The following is an 18,092-nucleotide window of genomic DNA, read 5'->3' on the forward strand; positions in this document are numbered from 1 at the left end:
CCGACTGGGGTTCCTTCAAACCTGGTTCTGTTTGGCAGAAGACGACAGCAGAAGCGGTGACTTTTACGTTAATGATGACAAACTGATTTCAGCCCTCCAAAAGATGGTTGACATTAAAGCAAACCTACAATATCAGATAACTTTTCAGAATAAGCTGTCATATGTGTATACATGAGTGATAGCACTGTATTAGACTATATCTGTAGGCCATATCTATAATTCTCAGTTGTCCTTAAACTGGCAGATGGAGATGAGTGTGTATCATAGCTGCCCATAGAATACACATACTGTAGAGACAGTAGATTCTCTTTCCTAACCACTTAAGAGTAGTGGGAATTTGCTGCAGAATTGCTGCAGACTTCCCCCTATACAATGCAAATAGCAATTCCATAGCCTAATATGCATCAAAACCAGCATGTGAATCATACGGATTTTCCAGCGGATTTGTCTGTGGCATAAAATACACAAAAATAAACGGGTTTGTTCGGCATGCACAGAATAATAAAACATAAATTTTACTTAGTCAATTAAAAAGTCCCATATATTATACATAACCAACCATATATATGGGCCTATTCTTCTATCCAACCAATGTGTGCCAACATTAACGGGAACACAGTCACGGTACAGTAGTGAACAGATATCCAACCATAGAACAGTATGTGCAAAGCCTGAGATGAAAATATATCGAATAAACAGTTCCTGACGACCCTAATGTCAATGTTCCGGGTTAAAGGGTGGTGGGGGGAAACAACCCTGTTACACCCTGCCAAAGCAACCCTCTTCACTAAATTGTGGTATCCCTTTCCCCATTCGGTCACACTTCTCCGTGTGCTCTCTATTTCATTCAGGGATTCCAGCAGGTACATGGGCAGTGCGCTATGGGTGGAATGGGTGAATGGCCAAAATCCATATCTTGGTGAGAGGACTGTTCCCCCTGGACACATACACAATGTCACATGCAATGAATATTTATCATTCATTATGGTTTTCCAATTTGTCCATAAACATTGTTTGATGTCAGTGATTTTGGGATAAGTTGTCCATAAAAAAGAAAAATTCTGGTTGGCAACCCTGGGTCTGGAGCCAGTGGGCCTGGCACATTTATCATTAGTTATGTCAGTTTTCTGGCATAAATGAAGACAAAAATGTTTGCCAGCTCTGAGCTGCCTCAGATTTCTGTTTAGGCGCACGGACTGCCAAGGGAAGGTCAGGCAGCGCAGGGGATACCATAGACTGTAGTAAAATGCAGCTCTATGATATATTCCCCCCATTGAGTTAATGTTATTTTTCCTGTGGCTTCCTTTAAAATGTATGTAATGTAACAGTAAACCTGCCAGAAATAAAACCTGGATGAATGCTCTCATTAGACAAGTGAACATCCTGCTTGCGCCTTCTTTCTATTTCTCTTGCACTTTAGATTAATAGTTTCATCTATTGCTAATACTAAAACATTCTATTTCGGATACAATTTACATAGATAGAACCTTTCCAGATAGTGGCTGATCTGTCACACCGCTCAGAAGATAATACATAAAATTAACCAATTTACGGAAGGGAGCAGTATTTATTTACGACTCAGGCGCCCTGCATCTATTTGTTCTGCCTTTATTTGTGATGCTAGTATCAATCTACTTCAGGACATTGGGCTATTATTAATGGGCTTATGACAAGACTGAAGAAGCCATTTATGGATTTTTGCTCACCGGTGCACTCCTGGCCATCGTACTGAGCCGTGAACTGTTCAGCTTTGCAATTACATGCACAGTGATCATTAAATTGTTTCCAAAATATAATATTCTCGCAAAGTGAATAATGTCCCATAGAACTGTTTCATTCACTGAGATAACTTTTGATGGAAATTCCAAGTAGGCAATAACATATTCAAATGCATTCTTTCCTAGGTGGAATGGTTGAAAAATGAGGATGTCATTGATCCTGTAGAAGATCGGAATTTCTATATCACAATTGATCATAACCTCATCATCAAACAAGCCCGGCTTTCAGACACTGCCAATTACACGTGCGTTGCCAAAAATATTGTGGCCAAAAGAAGAAGTACTACAGCAACTGTAATTGTATATGGTGAGGCATTGATGCATTTCTTGAAAAGAATAACTGGAGTCTAGACACTATGAGCTATTGTAATATAGAGAAGTAGATGGCGGCGTGTAATCTGTAGGTTTCATAAATCTTTAGGGTAATCCATTAAGGTTCATTTATGACCAAAATATTTATGAGCTCAGAGCATGCCCCCTGTGAATATGCACTGAGCCGAAAAATATAAATCCATGAAAAGCACCTAGCATAAATATAAATAATAATAATACATGTTTCATTAAATATGTATGTGTCACAGAATGATATTTGTATAGTTAACATGTTTATTAACTACAGAACTTTATATTTAATAACAATAATATTAAAAATTATTTGTTTAGAATTTTTTTTTATAAACATTACATTTTGATGTCAGAAGTTGAAGGAGTGTTCAGGAAAAGTCATCAATTTCAAAACTGGTCAAGGTCCAACTCTCAGCACCCCAGTGGATCAGCTTTTTGAAAGTGCTGTGGCACCAGTCTGACAGTTGCGTTCTCTTCAGTGTTTACCTGCATGCAGTATACTATACATTATAGCGATGGTGCAGGGTACTGTAATTGCAGATTCCTCTCTTAATGGGAGGAACAGTTGTAACTGCTACAATGCAGACGGCATGCAGGGCACCATTGAAGAGAACTCAACTGTTGCACTAGCTCCACAGTCCCTTCAAATAGATCATCAGCAGGGATGCCGAGAGTCAGCCCCCCGCCGATCTGATATTGATGACTGATCCTGAGGATAGATCATCAATATCATGAAACTGGAATACCCCTTTAACTTTTAGTGGCCAAGGCAGTACATAGACACAACCTATACACACCGCAGATGCTGCAGACCTTCTTTTTATATAGTCACGGTGCACTGTGGTGATTTACACAGTATATTCTTATCATTTCTATTAGGGGTTCATTATGTCATATGCATTGTAAACTACTTTTCATTAAAGGGGTTGTCCCTCATTAGCAACTTATCACCTTATCTACAGGTGGTAAGTATGTGATCCAACTGATAGAACCCCCACTATTCATGATAAGTGGGATGCTTAGTCCTTGATGTGAGTGGAGTAGCAGTCGCACATCTGCACTAGCACTCCATTCACTGTCAATAGGACTGAGCTGGCTGAGACAGCCAAACGTTGTACTCAGCTATTTCCATCAGCTCCACTGACAGTGAATGGAACGGTAGTGCATAGATGTGACCAGTGCACCAAACAAACAAGGAACTTGGGAACCCCATTCTCCTGATTGCTGGTAGTTGGACCCTCTAGCGATCAGATATTTAATTTCCATGATGGGAGAATCCATTTATATGTAATCACAGCCAAGGTTCTGTAGAATTCTGGTGTTTCTTGGAACTGAGGTAGGGCTTACCTAAAAAAACAGCATATAGGAATTCAGCAGAGGAGAAAAATCCTAGGAAAAGACTTGGAATTAATGCATCATTTGTCTGTTTCTAGTAAATGGTGGTTGGTCCACATGGACAGAATGGTCTTCATGCAGTAATCGATGTGGGAAAGGTTACCAGAAGCGTACAAGAATGTGTACAAATCCTGTTCCACTCAATGGAGGAGCTGTCTGTGATGGCCAAAGTGTCCAGAAGATAAGCTGTACTACCCTCTGCCCAGGTAATAACAAGACATTAAAGGGGTTCTGTACCTTTTAAAACTGTGTGGTCAGTGGGGTCTCATCAGTGAAACCACAACTAATCATGAGAATGATGTCTAAAATGGCTAAGAGACACACTGTATAAAACAGAATAGCACAGATACATCTACAAGCTCCATACCAGCACTTCAGTTTCTAATGTTCTGCTCTAGGTAACCAAAGCACCAGAGTCTTCAAACGATGGTAAAAACTGTGCTTGATGGACTCCATTGACCACAATGGGATTCCATTACTGGACAAAGTAATGCAGTATGGCTACTTTCACACTAGCTATTTCCCTTTCCGCTATTCAGATCCGTCATAGGATCTCAATATGGGTGGAAAACGCTTCAGTTTTGTCCCCATTCATTGTCAATGGGGACAAAACTGAACTGAACGAAACGGAATGCACCAAAATGCATTCAGTTCAGTTTGGTTGCGTTACCATCGTGGACATAATAACCCTGCAAGCAGCATTTTTCTGTCCGCGATGTGGTGCAGAACAAGACAGATCCGTCACAACTCACAATGTAAGTCAATGGGGATGAATCCATTTTCTCGGACACAATAGAAAATTGATCTGTTCCCCATTGACCTTCAATGGTGTTCATGACGGATCCTTCATGGCTATTTCAGAGATAATACAACTGGAACCGTTCATAATGGACGCAGATGGTTGTATTATCAGGACAGAAGCGTTTTTGCTGAACCATGAAGGATCCAGCAAAAACGCTAGTATGAAAGTAGCCTATACTGTTCTATTTTTGTCCTGTCTTTTTAACACAATCTGCGATGGAGGTCCTAATGGAGACGCGAACACAGATGTGAACATAGCCTTAGTTTGACTGCATTTTTGATCCTTAGTTCAAAAATTCCTATTCAGTTGAATAATAAATACATTACAACTAAACATGAGATCACAACCATAAAGCATTTCCTTGATGATTTTGCTTTTTAAACGTCACACAAAATGTATATCCAGTTATGACTTTTTTTGTGTTTCTCCTTCAGAGGATGGTGAATGGACAGCATGGAGCAAATGGTCAACCTGTGGGACAGAGTGCACACATTGGCGCCGCAGAGATTGTGCCAACCCTCCACCAAGAAACGGAGGGAAAGACTGTGAGGGCCCTGTATTACAGTCTAAGAACTGCACTGATGGATTATGTATGCAAAGTAAGGACAAGACTGCATGGCTGATAAATACTGGCTGTATGCTTTGCTTATTCTTCACTAGATCCTCATTAATCTCTGCAGTTTTAGTTTTTCTACTATAAAATCTTTTGGTGTATTTGTGTCTATGCTGGAGTTATTTTCAATTATAATTATTTTAGTCCAATTAAATTAGGAAGAATTTTCCTTAATATTTATGCACAATGCCATCAGTTCAGGGCCTGAGGTATGGGAGATGTACACGTAACTTCTTAAAGTGTTCTTGTTCTGGAACCTTTTATGCATACTCTGGATGATTTGTATAGTCTTTTAGATTTTCTGAGAGAGAAACCTAAAGTGAATGTCCAACTTTTAACACTGTGCAGTGCATTCTGTAGTGATTAATATCTTAATATATCCTTCAGTTGGATCCCCTGATAGAGAGATAAACCTCTTGTAACAGCGGCTGCAGTGCGCCGCTGTTCCCCCGATTACCGCTGCAGTCCGTTTGCATAAGTGATATTGCTTCTGAGGATTCTGCTCCACAGCTTCTATTCATCTCTGGATGCAGTCTGAGTTTGGCTAGTGTCATGTTACCCTTCTTTAGGGGTGGCACGCATCACGACCTGGGCGGGCTGGGTTAGGTCAGGTGACCTCGCTGAACAACCCTGGCTCTCCTGCAGGTATTTAAGTGGTTCCGCCCTTTTCCCAGACGCCTTAGTATTAAGGTCCTTGTCTTTTGCTAAAGAGCCTGACAAACACTGGCGCTCCTGAATTGTACTTTGTTTGTGGACTTCTCTTATCGTCTGATCCCTGCTTGTTTGATTTGTCCTCCTGTTGGCAACCTGGATTGCCTGACCTGTTCATGTGCCGCTTGCACTGTTCCTCTGCCTGTCTGACTTTGTCTCTACCTTATCCTTCAGTCCTGCATCGTCGCTCCTGGTAACGTCTCTGCCACCTGACTACACTTGTACTTGCGGTACCTACCCAGGTATCCTCTGGTCTGCCTAGACCAGCTGGCACTGACTTGGTGGTTGCTCTGGAGTAGCCCCTGGCAACTTCCCTAAGTCCATCCTAACCATCAAAGGCTCTGGTGAAAACCAGGTAGTTGCTTAGACACGCCCCTCCAGAGCATAGCCAGTCAGTGGCACAGTGGGTTCACATCCGCTGATCCGTGACACCTCTCCATTTTAGACACCGAGTTGAATTCTAACATTCTGGCTTCCTGTTGCTGCCACTAGGGGGAACTTAGGACCTTACCGTATAGTGTTCTATGAACAGCAGTATTCAGTAAGGCCCTAAGCTCCCTCTAGTGGCAGCTGCAGGCTGACAGAATTTTATTATTGGCTTTATGACTACGCAGAGTAATTTTGAGCTCAGTATCAGAAATACAGTATACAAACCACTGTAAAGCTATAACATGAAATTAATAAGCACATCATTTTGGATGTATTTGATTACAAAGGTTAACTTAAAGCTAGAGTTAATGCACTTAATGCTAGGTTATTGCAAAACTACAATATGCTGTATAAGCCAATACACATAGACCCAGTAGAATTTGGCCTACAGATGACTCATTACCTCTTCATTGTATAATTTGTCATCCATTATCACATGCTGATATCCATACAGTATAATTATTGTGATCCTCCACATTGGGGAGCCAAGTTGTTTTTCCCCAGAAGTGTCCTGCAGTGATTGAAGGATGCAACATAAGCACATACTGTAAAGGGAGGCAATTTATGGAAATGTATTATGTATTTTCTAGATTTGCCTGTTTCTTTGAATGCATTTACATGACATGAGAGAAAGAGAGGTTCCCATTACCATTATTCTTTCATAAAACCCTGTAACACATCATACTGTAATGAAAAACCCAGCTGAATATTGGCACGCTTAGCCCTAGGGTGTTTCCAGTTTCTTAGTGTCTGGGTTTTAATGGTAATATTTTAATGGTTTCCTATATTCAAGTCAGAAACGTATAATCCTGCTCTATGATCCATCACTGCTGAGAAGATTGATTTGTCATGCTTTATAGCTCTGTCTGAAACTAACAAGTTGATTCGCTTTCCCTCTGTCTTTATTTTTTTCCTCTTCTTTATTTCTTGCTGCTGTCATTAGTTTTGTCACTTTTATATAATAAGTTCAGCATTTTGTATTTACTTGGTTCCTGAAGGGGGTATATAGGGGATCACTAGGAATAGGTTACAAGAGATGCTGAGATCTATCTATCTATCTATCTATCTATATAGAAGAAAGTAAAGTGTATAGCTGCTTTACTTATTGTAAGAAAAAGTAGAAACTCCTTGTACATATTATTGGTCAAAAATATGTGGGGCCCATCTACCAGCGACATTATTATGGAGGTGCTGGTTTAATTTTCTTTTTTTATTGTATAGGTGGGTGAGCTCTTTGCACGTATTATTGATCAAAAATATGTCAGGCCCACCTACCAGCGACAAGGTAGCTTTCAACAGACGGAACCTACTCTAACACATGCCTCTCCTGGGCTTTTGGCCTACAAGTTTCTATCAGACACTTATCCTGTGGATAAATGATAGCATAGATAACATAGATAGACAAAGACAGATAGATTTTATCTTTTGTCTTAGGTTTAATCTCTCTCATTTTCTGGATCACTTAAAGGGAAATCTCAGCCACTTGAGTTTGTTCCCGTAAATATGTGATGCAATGTTGTGCTGTGACACCGCCAGTTCATAATAGAAGGATACATAGCCCACAATATTTTACATTCCATAGCGCAATAACCATAATTAACATTTTAAAACGCAGCACGTTTCCTCGGTTTACCCCCACTGTGCAGGCAGAGAAGTCTTAAGACATGAATCTTCACAAGTAGACCCTACACTACGATACACTAATTACTTGTTCAATAAATGTATTTGAAACAATCTCCCTGAATGTTTTATTCTAGTAATAAATAAAAAAAGCCGGGGTTTCTCCACTCCCTGGAATAGCTGGTGCCCGCACAGTCTGCTTAACGGCTCAGCATGTTTATGGTGCCTGTATGATAACTGTATAGAATCAGAATCCAGCTTGAGAGGACATTTTCGTTTCTTCGTTCCTTTTTTCTTATTTATTGATCTGGATTGCTTAAATTTTCCCAACACCAGTGCCTCAGACACAGGAGGAAGTACTGTTCACTTGAATGCGGAATTTAGAATCTCAGTTTTAAGGCAGCTTTAATTGGATTATCACTGCATTTGGGCTCCTGATTAGCGGATCCATCAGTGCTTCATTAATATCACTGCGACAAATCAATATGCCCTTTTATTAGGCTGTGCATTCCGACATAAATCCACAATCTGTAAAGATATTGATTTCTGTTTGGAGAAGTGTTCTACCCATAAAGCTGTAGTGTTCGTCTCATGCTCACTGTATTATTTCTCAAATGTCACATTTACTCACACTGATGTTCCTTCTGTTATCTGACAGCCCTTGTTCTATTAGGGAATCTCTGAGATGTCATCTATTTATCTAGAAGTATAAAAATAAACAGTACCCATCAAAGCTAAAAGAAAAAATAAAGCGCTTTTATTCACCCAAAGTGGTTGCAACGTTTCAGCTCAACATGAGAGCCTTTCCCAAGCTTCTAATGTTGCGCTGAAACTTCACAACCACTTTACTTCCTTTAATAAATGATAGTAATCCTTCTAGCCTTAGAAGCAGCTGATTGACATTGAATGCTGTTATTTAATCTATGATCCCAGTGTTACTCCCCAGAATATACAGTTGAAACTAGAAGTTTACATACACTTTATAAAAATACACATATGCATGTTTTACTCAATATCTGACATGAAATCAGAATAAACCTTTCCTGTTTTTGGTCAATTAGGATTACCATAATTATTATTATTTGCCAAATGCCGGAATAATGAGAGAGAGAGAGAGAGAGAGAGAGAGAGAGAGAGAGAATGTTTTAAGGCATTTTTACTACTTTCTGCAATATCAAAAGTTTACATACACTAAGATTACTATGCCTTTAAACAATTCTGGACTGCCCCTATGATGATGGCATGTGTTTGGAAGCTTCTGTTAGGTTTGTTGGCAACATCTGAGTTAATTAGAGACACACCTGTGGATGTATTTAAATGCACACCTGAAACACATTGCTTCTTTGTGTAGCATCATGGGAAAGTCTAAAGAAATCAGCCAAGATATCAGGAAGAGAATTGTGGACTAGCACAAGTCAGGCTCAACCTTGGGTGCAATTTCAAGATACCTGTAGGTGCCTCATTCATCTGCACAAACAATTATACACAAGTACAAACAAGATATGAATGTCCAGCCAACATACTGCTCAGGAAGGATACGGGTTCTCTGTCCCAGAGATGAACGTGCTTTGGTCCAAGTACAAAAGTAAAAGACCTTGTGAAGATGATGGCGGAAGCTGGTAAGATTGTGTCAATATCCACAGTCAAACAAGTACTCTATCAACACAGGGCTGAAAGACCACTTTGCCAGGAAGAAGCCATTACTTCTATAAAAAGAAACATAATAAAAGCCAGATTAATGTTTGCAAATGCACACAGGAACAAAGACCTACATTTTTGGAGACATATCCTGTGGTCTGACGAAACTAAAATGTAACTTTTTGGCCATAATGACCATTGATGCGTTTGGAGGAAAAAGGAAGAAGCTTGGCACAGTTACACCAGTTTTGTCAGGAGGAATGGGCCCAAATTCCAAACAACTATTGTGAGAAGCCTGTCGAAGGATATCCACAACGTTTGACACAAGTCATACAGTTTAAGGGCAATGGTATGAAATATTAATGAAATGTATGTAAACTGTTGACTTTGCAGAAAGTAATAAAATGCCTTAAAACATTCTCTCTCTCATTATTCTGGCATTTGGCAAATAATAATAATAGTTATGTTAATCCTAATTGACCAAAAACAGGAAAGGTTTATTCTGATTTCATGTCAGATATTGAGAAAAACATGCATATGCGTCTTTTTATATAGTGTATGTAAACTTTTGGTTTCAACTGTACGTTGTATGCGGAAGATTAGTAACCAAATGCATAACCTTACATTGTATCCACATTGAGCCTATTTTACCCAGTAGATGCCCAGATATACTAATATGTCTGTGCCTAGAATCTGTCTAAAATGTTGCACAAAGTGGCACAATTTTGGCACAATTTGCATAACTAGGGCTTTACATTCTTTTTTACTGGCTAAAAAATTGGTAGGGCTTAGCAGGAAGGGATGTGGATTTATGGGAAAGGGATGTGGCCTAAGAGGCTTCATTTCGCACCAAAATTGCACCATAAATCTGACATAAAATTCTGTCTAAAGTAAGCCAGTCAAGGCAAAAGTGTTCATACCTTCACCAGATTTATCATCCAGCCTGAGCCCCTGTGATAGACATCCTGTCCAAGCTGATGAGTGTGCCCACTTCTTCTTGTAACTTATGAAAATCTTCCTTAAACTGGACTATACTAGATAGCTTGGTGTCTTCTGTAAACAGCGCAAATAATCAAATTCTCTATATCATGAAAAAATAAGCAAAATAAGGCCAAACCCCTCACTGAACCTTGGAATACACCACATTATAGGGAACGACATGGCCTCTGCTTCTGCTGAATATTATTAGCACTATTATGTGTCTTTTAATGATAACAAATGAAGACAAAGTAAACTTTTACTTTAAAGATGTATTTTTACATCTTCTTAAAGAGATTACTGTTGCTGAAAAAGGCCTATTCCCATGAGGGCATCTTACAGATATCCTAACTAGTGTTAAGCGAATCGAAGTGAAACGAATTGACTTTGATCCAAATTTCAGGAAAAATTAAATTTGTCATGGAGCCGAATTTCCTCGCGCTTAATGGTAACGAATACATTTTTTCCTAAAGTGGTGGCAAAAAGAAAAAAAAAACACATACACACCTCATCCATTTGCTCATGGAGAGGCCGTTGTGGCCAACTTTATTGAAGAAACCACGCAAAAATCTTGCGCACTGACGTGCAGCGGTGAGGAGGCGTGCAAGATTTTGCATGGTTTCTTCAATTAAGATGGTCGCAACAGCCTCTCCTGCTAGCAAATGGATGAGGTAAGTATGTAATGTCAGATACCACGTTCAGCAATGAACGCAGCATCTGAGGAGTTCAATGACAGGGGTCGTCACGATCGACATTCTCCGTGATTCTGCCAGCTACATACAATGAAATGCGATTCGTGATGAAGTTATTTGTAGCAAATAGAATTTCTTTGGGAACTTCGGTGAAGCAGCCGAATCTAATTTTTGATAACGTCACTCAGCTCTAATACTAACAATGGATACAATTGAATTCATAAAACCTTTATAATTACGGGGCTAGAGCCACAGGATCACTTGGAACACTTACATGCCGATCTAATTTTTAAAGGGGTACTGCACTTTTTTACTGATGATCTATCCTCAGGATAGATCATCAGCATCTGATTGGTGGGGGTCCGACACCCGGAATCCGTGCCGATCAGGCCGCGACTCTCCCGTAGCACTATGGCCTTCTCTCTGTTTCCCTCAGGCCCAGTGATGTAACAACTAGTATTACTGGCCTGGGTATGGCTAAGCTCCTTCCAAATGAACGCGCCCAAGGCAGTGATACTAGTCGTGATGTCACTGGGCCTGCGGTAAACAGCGAGAAGGCTGAGTCGCTCCTGGAGCGCTGCTACCTTCTCAAACAGCAGATCGGCAAGGGTCCTGGGTGTCGCACACCCACCGATAAGATGCTGATGATCTATCCTGAGGATAGATCATCAGTAAAAAAGTGAAGAACCCCTTTAAGAAATTGGAGGAGTCTAGCTTCTAAAAAGCAGGGTTTATTCCTTCCAATGCCTCTGATTGTCTGCTACAGCATGATTAGGGCATGGCATAGATCCTGTAATCCCTTTAAAACAAAATTTCCAAGAGCCCACAAATTGCCACCAGATAAAGTTTCCTTTTCTCTATGAGGCGCTTTAAATCCCTCTTTACACAGCTCACTGTAATTGTTCCTCCTGGACAGAAATGTGATGTATCGACATTTTCTGCAAGCAAGGTGAATTTGCAGTTTACACTGAGAGGTTCTGTTTTCTGCCTGCTGCCACATCACATATCGGCTTATGCGGCTTTCATCCTATTTTACAGTCCTTGGCCAGTTGTGCGCTGCAGTCATGCAGAGAATGAATTTGGAACTACGAATTCAGAGACTTTGGAAATTAACAGCAAAATCCCACTCTGGGGTTCCCTGAACATTTTGGCCCATTTACTGCCGCCCTGGGGAGGTTGACAGCTTTGATTATATTGAATTGTTGTTGTTAATGTACATCTTCATTATGAAGTGTAGCAATGGCTCATACACAAGCCCGTTGTAGTCTTGATTATCTTCCTCATTTTCCTTGATTACTCTCCAATTATTCTGAAATGATTTGTGCCTTATTTCGGTTTTCTCCTGTAATCATCGTCCTCACTGATCTAATCAAGTAAGTAATAATAGGCAGCGTCCTAGTCATAGCCAACATTATATCTCAATTCAGAGAACAGGTTCCAGATATAGGCTGTTCAATATACTGTGTTTTGTCTGTATACAGCAAATTATCACCAAGGGATGGAGAGTGTATTATGTACAATCTCAACATCACTTGTAGATAAAAAATAGAAGTAAAAGAGACGCATGCACAGGCCATTTTAAGTAGCTTAAATCATGGATGATACTATAAAAATATTTCTCCAAGTTATAGAATACAGAAGATATTTATTAGATAAAGAAATCAATGCAATCAGTTCTCGGTGCACGGATCCCTAGGAGAAGCAAATCCACTGTAGAAACAAAGTAGCGGGTCCAGCACTCGGGACTCAGGACATATCCTTATTCAACAAAATTTATTAGATGACCCAAGTTGGACGAGAGAGATAGTAAATGCCATAATCAAGGAAGAATCTTAACAATTGTCATATATGGTAAGCCAGGCAGCTAAACTGTATTTGGTGGAAGCACCCAACATCGTAAAACAAGACTGCAGTCCTTTAATGGAATCCAAAAACACATACACCATTACCTTAGCGATAACATTAAAGGGGTCAGCCAGAACCTTTTTTGATAATTTACACCCCAGCCTGGAAGACGTGTAGAAATCCACATTCACTTGCTTACGCCACTCTATTTTTGCTCCCTGTCTCTCTTCCCTATACTGTACTTGCAGTCTCCAGTTGTCAAGTTCCACATGGACAGGATAAACATGACCTGCTTCAGCCAATGGCTAGCCTCAGAGGTGACGAGTCCCCAAATGCCAAGTGACTGCAGGGTCACTTGCCACTTTGGAGCTCAACACCACAGAGGTCATTTATTGGATTCAGAGGCACATGTGACCCTGTCTGTGAAGAAATTGACAGATGAAGACCAGAAGACCAGTGAAGAGAGACAGAAGTCAGGGGGCCAGAATGGAGAGGTGAGAAGCAGGTGAGTATAGGTTTCAGGTATTCCAGGCTGGGGTGCAAAATAAAAAAACACCCTTCATGCCCCTAAAACAGTTTTAACAGTCAAGATATGGACACCATAATACCTCTGAAGGTGTCCTTTTGTATTTGGCACCAAGATGTTAGCAGAAGATCATTTCAGTCCTTTAATTTGCAAGTTGGGCCTTCATATACTAGACTTTCTTTTTCAGCGTATCCCACAGATTTACATTTGGGAAATTTGGAGGTCAATTCAACTCATTGAACTCCTTGTCATGTTCCTGGAACCATTCTTGAACAAGTTTTGTGGTGTGGTAGGGTACATTATCCTGCTGAAAAAGGCCACTGCCATTAGGGAATACAAGTGCCATTAAGGAATAACATTGCTCTGTAAAAATATTTAGGTAGGTGGTACTTGTCAAAGTAACATCCACATAAATGCCAGGACTCCTATGGTTTCCATGCAGAACAGTGCCGATAGTATCACACTTCCTCTGTTTTCTTCCCATACATCCTGGTGCCAACGGTGCCCCAAATAAGCAACATATAAGTAATCCATATAATGTAAAAGAAAATGTGATTCGTCTGACTAGGTCTCCCTCTTCCATTGCTCCATTGTCCAGTTTGGGTGATTCTGTTCCCTTTTTAGTTGCTTTCAGTGTACAGTGGTCATCATTTGAACCCTGACCGGTCTATGGCTATGCATGCCCCATTAACAACAAAATGTAAAGCCCAATGGGTCAGATATTCTAAGATCAGCCAGTCCTAATATAGAGTCCATTGGCGCAGAATGTAGAGTATCATAGAAGAAGCATATAGCTGAATTTCCTATAGAACATTATACAAGAAGCATATAGCCAAATTCCCTATGGAATATTATAGAAGTATATAGCTATTTTTCTTCTTTCCCTATCCCAATTTAATGATAATTGCTGCACTTTTCAGAGTTATGGCAGCCTATTAAAACTTATGTTCAGTGACTCAATGGCAAATGATTCTTTAATCAATTAAAAGCTTAGGCAAAGCAACATATGTCAATTCCCTTTATGCAAGTCTGTAAATAAGGTAATTTTATATGGCTATGGAACAAGTGAATTTTCCATATTGTTGAGATAAGCAAGACTGAAATGTGACATTAGTCTCCATGAGAAAATGTTTTTTTTTTTTATTCACTAATATGATTAAGGGTGCTTTCACACTAGCGGCAAGGAGCTCCTGCAGGCTGTTCCGGCAGGTGACCAGACTGTCGGATCTGTGCTGCCGCTAGTGCATGCGTGCCCCCGGACTACCGCTCCGGCCCCATTGACTATAATGTCATAGTTTTATTCCTGCCGCCTCTCGGCATGTTTGCCGTGCTGCTGCCAGAACTCCAGCCTGCCCCCATTATAGTCAATGGGGCCGGAGCGGTAGTCCGGAGGCACAAGTGGCAGCACAAATCCGACAGGCTGTTTACCCACCGGAACAGCCTGCTGGAGTTCCTTGCCCCTAGTGTGAAAGTAGCCTAATACATTTTCATTTAGTATTTTTTTTAAATTAATTTTGAATTAACTGGAAAATCTTGGAACTTGGTAAATAATTGGTCATTCATATAATGAATGATCAGAACTGCCTCATAGATAGCTAGATAGATATGAGATGGATCAATAGATATATAGATAGATAGATAATGATAGACATATAGAAAGATAATTAATGATAGATAGATAGATAGATAGATAGATAGATAGATATGAGATAGATTGATAGATAGACAGATAGATAGATAATGATAGACAGACAGATAGATCGATAGATAGATAATAGATAGATAGATAGATTAATAATGATAGATAGATATGAGATAGATCAATAGATAGATACATATGAGATAGATCAATAGATAGATACATACATACATATGAGATAGGTCAATAGACACATACATATGAGATAGATCAATATATACATAGATATAAGATAGATCAATAGATAGATAGATATGTGAGAGATCGATAGATCGATAGATAGATAGATAGATAGATAGATAGATAGATAATTCTCCAACCAGTTACTCAGAAACTATATGTGGATTTCCAGCTGTTGGCAGTTCTGAATATTCAGCGGTAACTTGAAGTACCTGGACTTCAATGCAAAATGTAACACAGCCCCCACATGCCGCATGCTAACTGCTATTGCTATTCCCCAAATCACTGAAATACACTTTGATTCATATATGCGCTGGATATGAGACATGTGAGAATGACAGACAATCCCTCTTATATTCCATTTGATCATTTCAGTCTTCATCACAAAGCATTCTCCTTGTTCACACATCAGATGCTCTTTAGTCTTACCTTTATGTTTTTGTATTAAAAACAGATACTTTGCATCCAAATTTAGGAAATTACTTGACAACTGATGTTTGAACATCTGTTTTTTCTCTTTTAACATTAGCATTTGATAAATTATTACAAATGAAGTGTACATGGTGTTTGTCAGTAATTTGACAAGCTATAAATCACTCTGTGCAATCAGATGACATTACAGTGCGGACTGTTAGCAGAGTTCTATGCTATGGCATAGCAGGAAACGAAAGATACATTTTATGTTTTCTTGTGACCAAAGATGACTGTGCTGTCAGATTTACAATTAGGTAAAGTTTTGTCTGACCTGGAAAAGTAATAATTTTACTTATAATAAGAGATTAACAAATTGATTCTTTAAAATCAAAATTAAACCCAATTACTCAAAAATTCAGACATCTGAATCAGAATATCTTGAGATTCAATTCAGTCAAATTTTTCTGAGAGTGTCTTGGTGGTAGAGAGTGGGAAGAAGAGAAAGTAAGAGAGAGAGTAAGGGAGGGAGAGAGTAAGGGAGGAAGAGCAAGGGAGAGAGAGAGTAAGGGGAGAGAGAGTAAGGGAGGAAGGGAGAGAGAGAGGAAGGGAGAGAATAAGGGAGGGAGAGAGTAAGGGAGGAAGGAAGAGAGAGAGTAAGAGAGGGAGGGAGAGAGAGGGAGTAAGGGAGGGAGAGAGAAGGAGTAAGGGAGGGAGAGAGAGAGGAAGGGAGGGAGAGAGTAAGGGAGGAAGGGAGAGAGAGAGTAAGGGAGGAAGGGAGAGATAGAGTAATGGAGGGAGGGAGAGAGAGGGAGGGAGGGAGGGAGTGAGAGGGAGTAAGGGAGGGAGAGAGAGAGAGAGTAAGGGAGGGAGAGAGTAAGGGAGGGAAAGGAGAGAGAGAGAGAGTAAGGGAGGGGGGGAGAGAGAGGGAGTAAGGGAGGGAGAGAGAGAGTAAGGGAGGGAGAGAGTAAGGGAGGGAAAGGAGAGAGAGGGAGTAAGGGAGGGAGAGAGAAGGAGGGATGAAGAAAGAGTTTTCCAGGCATTCAAGATATTTTCGTTTCGTGTATATTCAAATCACAAGGTCGATTTGGTCTAATCAAACCCAAAACTAATTTTAAGAAATTGGCTCATCTCTGCTTATAATAAAACATAATAGTATAGTAAAACATAATTATAACTATGATGATTACAAGAATAGTTATATTTTTATGTCCCAAATCCATTAAATCCGTACACTGCCCTCTTTTGTCATGTAATAATTTCTGTTCAAGAATTTCTTATTGTTATCTGTGTCTTGGTGACTTTCAATTTGTCAGTAGACCTGGCCTAAGGATTTTTATACTGCTTTGTCAGACTGCAGCGGTAGGCCTGCCTATTGATGTAGTTATACATTTCTGCTCAAAAAGAGAAAGAGGGGGCAAATGTGAGGGAAGTAGTACATACAAAGCCATGGGAAATGCATGGAATAACAGGCTCTTTCACCCTGTGATCCAGTATTCTACAGTACATTCTTTTGTGTTGCCAACATTTCACCACCCTGGAGTCTGGTAAAGCTAGGTGACAACCCATCAGAGAGCTGTCTTGGAGGTCATCAGTACCATAAAAGTAGGGAGAAGAGAGGTTATGATCACAAATTTGTCCTGGAGCAGAAGGTGATCTAAAGGTCTATGTTGTCCATAATGCTCGATAGTTGGGAGGCCTGTTGCACATTTTGCATCCAGCTTTTTAGATTCCTCTGAAAGATATATGACAGAATTTGTGCCATTTGTCAGAAAAAGGCAAGTCAAGGCTTCATACTTACTGGAGTCTTCTTGCATAGTCAATTTTGTAAAAAATAGGTACTTTAAAAGTAGGGATAATTTGTCAGGTATATTGTGCACAATCTTAAACGGGTTAGCCACTTTCTGGCTACTATTAACCAATGGGTATGTGAGATGTCTATATGACACTCTTTGTTGAAATTCTGCACCATTTTCTACATTTCATGAAGTATGTCTTCTTGTTTGCCAAGTCTTTTGTGCTGTGCACTTGGAAGTCTTGTCCATAAAATGGCAGCTGATGGGAGGTCATGTGACAAGGCAAATCACCTCCATGTGATGTCTTCTCTGTCCAAATACACTGCACCTGCTGTCTGCACTTGTGCTGTTGGGATGTAGATACAGTGTGTTTGAATGGAGGAGACATGGAGATGATCTGCCTGGTCACATGACCCTCCATTAGCAGCCATCTTATGGTCGGGACCTCTATGTTGACAGCACAGATTTGCCTAAGAAGGGGACATGGCTTATGAAATATAGCAAATGGCGCAGAATATAAACCAAGGCTATATTAGTAAGTTTCCATATAGTCATCTTACATATACATTGGTCACAAGTTGCCAAAAAGTGACCGACCCCTTTAACCCCTTAAGGACTCAGCCCTATTTCACCT

The 18,092-nt window shown here is 40.0% G+C and overlaps 1 protein-coding gene across 2 annotated transcripts in view; it reads left to right on the top strand.

Annotated features, from left to right (window-relative positions):
- The window catches only part of UNC5C (unc-5 netrin receptor C), a 388,634-nt gene that overhangs the window by 320,743 nt on the left and 49,799 nt on the right, over positions 1 to 18,092 (top strand). For both annotated transcript variants that reach the window (XM_044302504.1, XM_044302505.1), the window contains exons 6-8: positions 1,905 to 2,085; positions 3,557 to 3,724; positions 4,755 to 4,919. In XM_044302504.1, the coding sequence (XP_044158439.1) occupies positions 1,905 to 2,085; positions 3,557 to 3,724; positions 4,755 to 4,919 (514 nt within the window). The remainder of the gene's footprint in view (positions 1 to 1,904; positions 2,086 to 3,556; positions 3,725 to 4,754; positions 4,920 to 18,092) is intronic.

The sequence above is a fragment of the Bufo gargarizans genome, chromosome 1, assembly GCF_014858855.1.
Source record: "Bufo gargarizans isolate SCDJY-AF-19 chromosome 1, ASM1485885v1, whole genome shotgun sequence".
Classification (NCBI taxonomy): domain Eukaryota; kingdom Metazoa; phylum Chordata; class Amphibia; order Anura; family Bufonidae; genus Bufo; species Bufo gargarizans.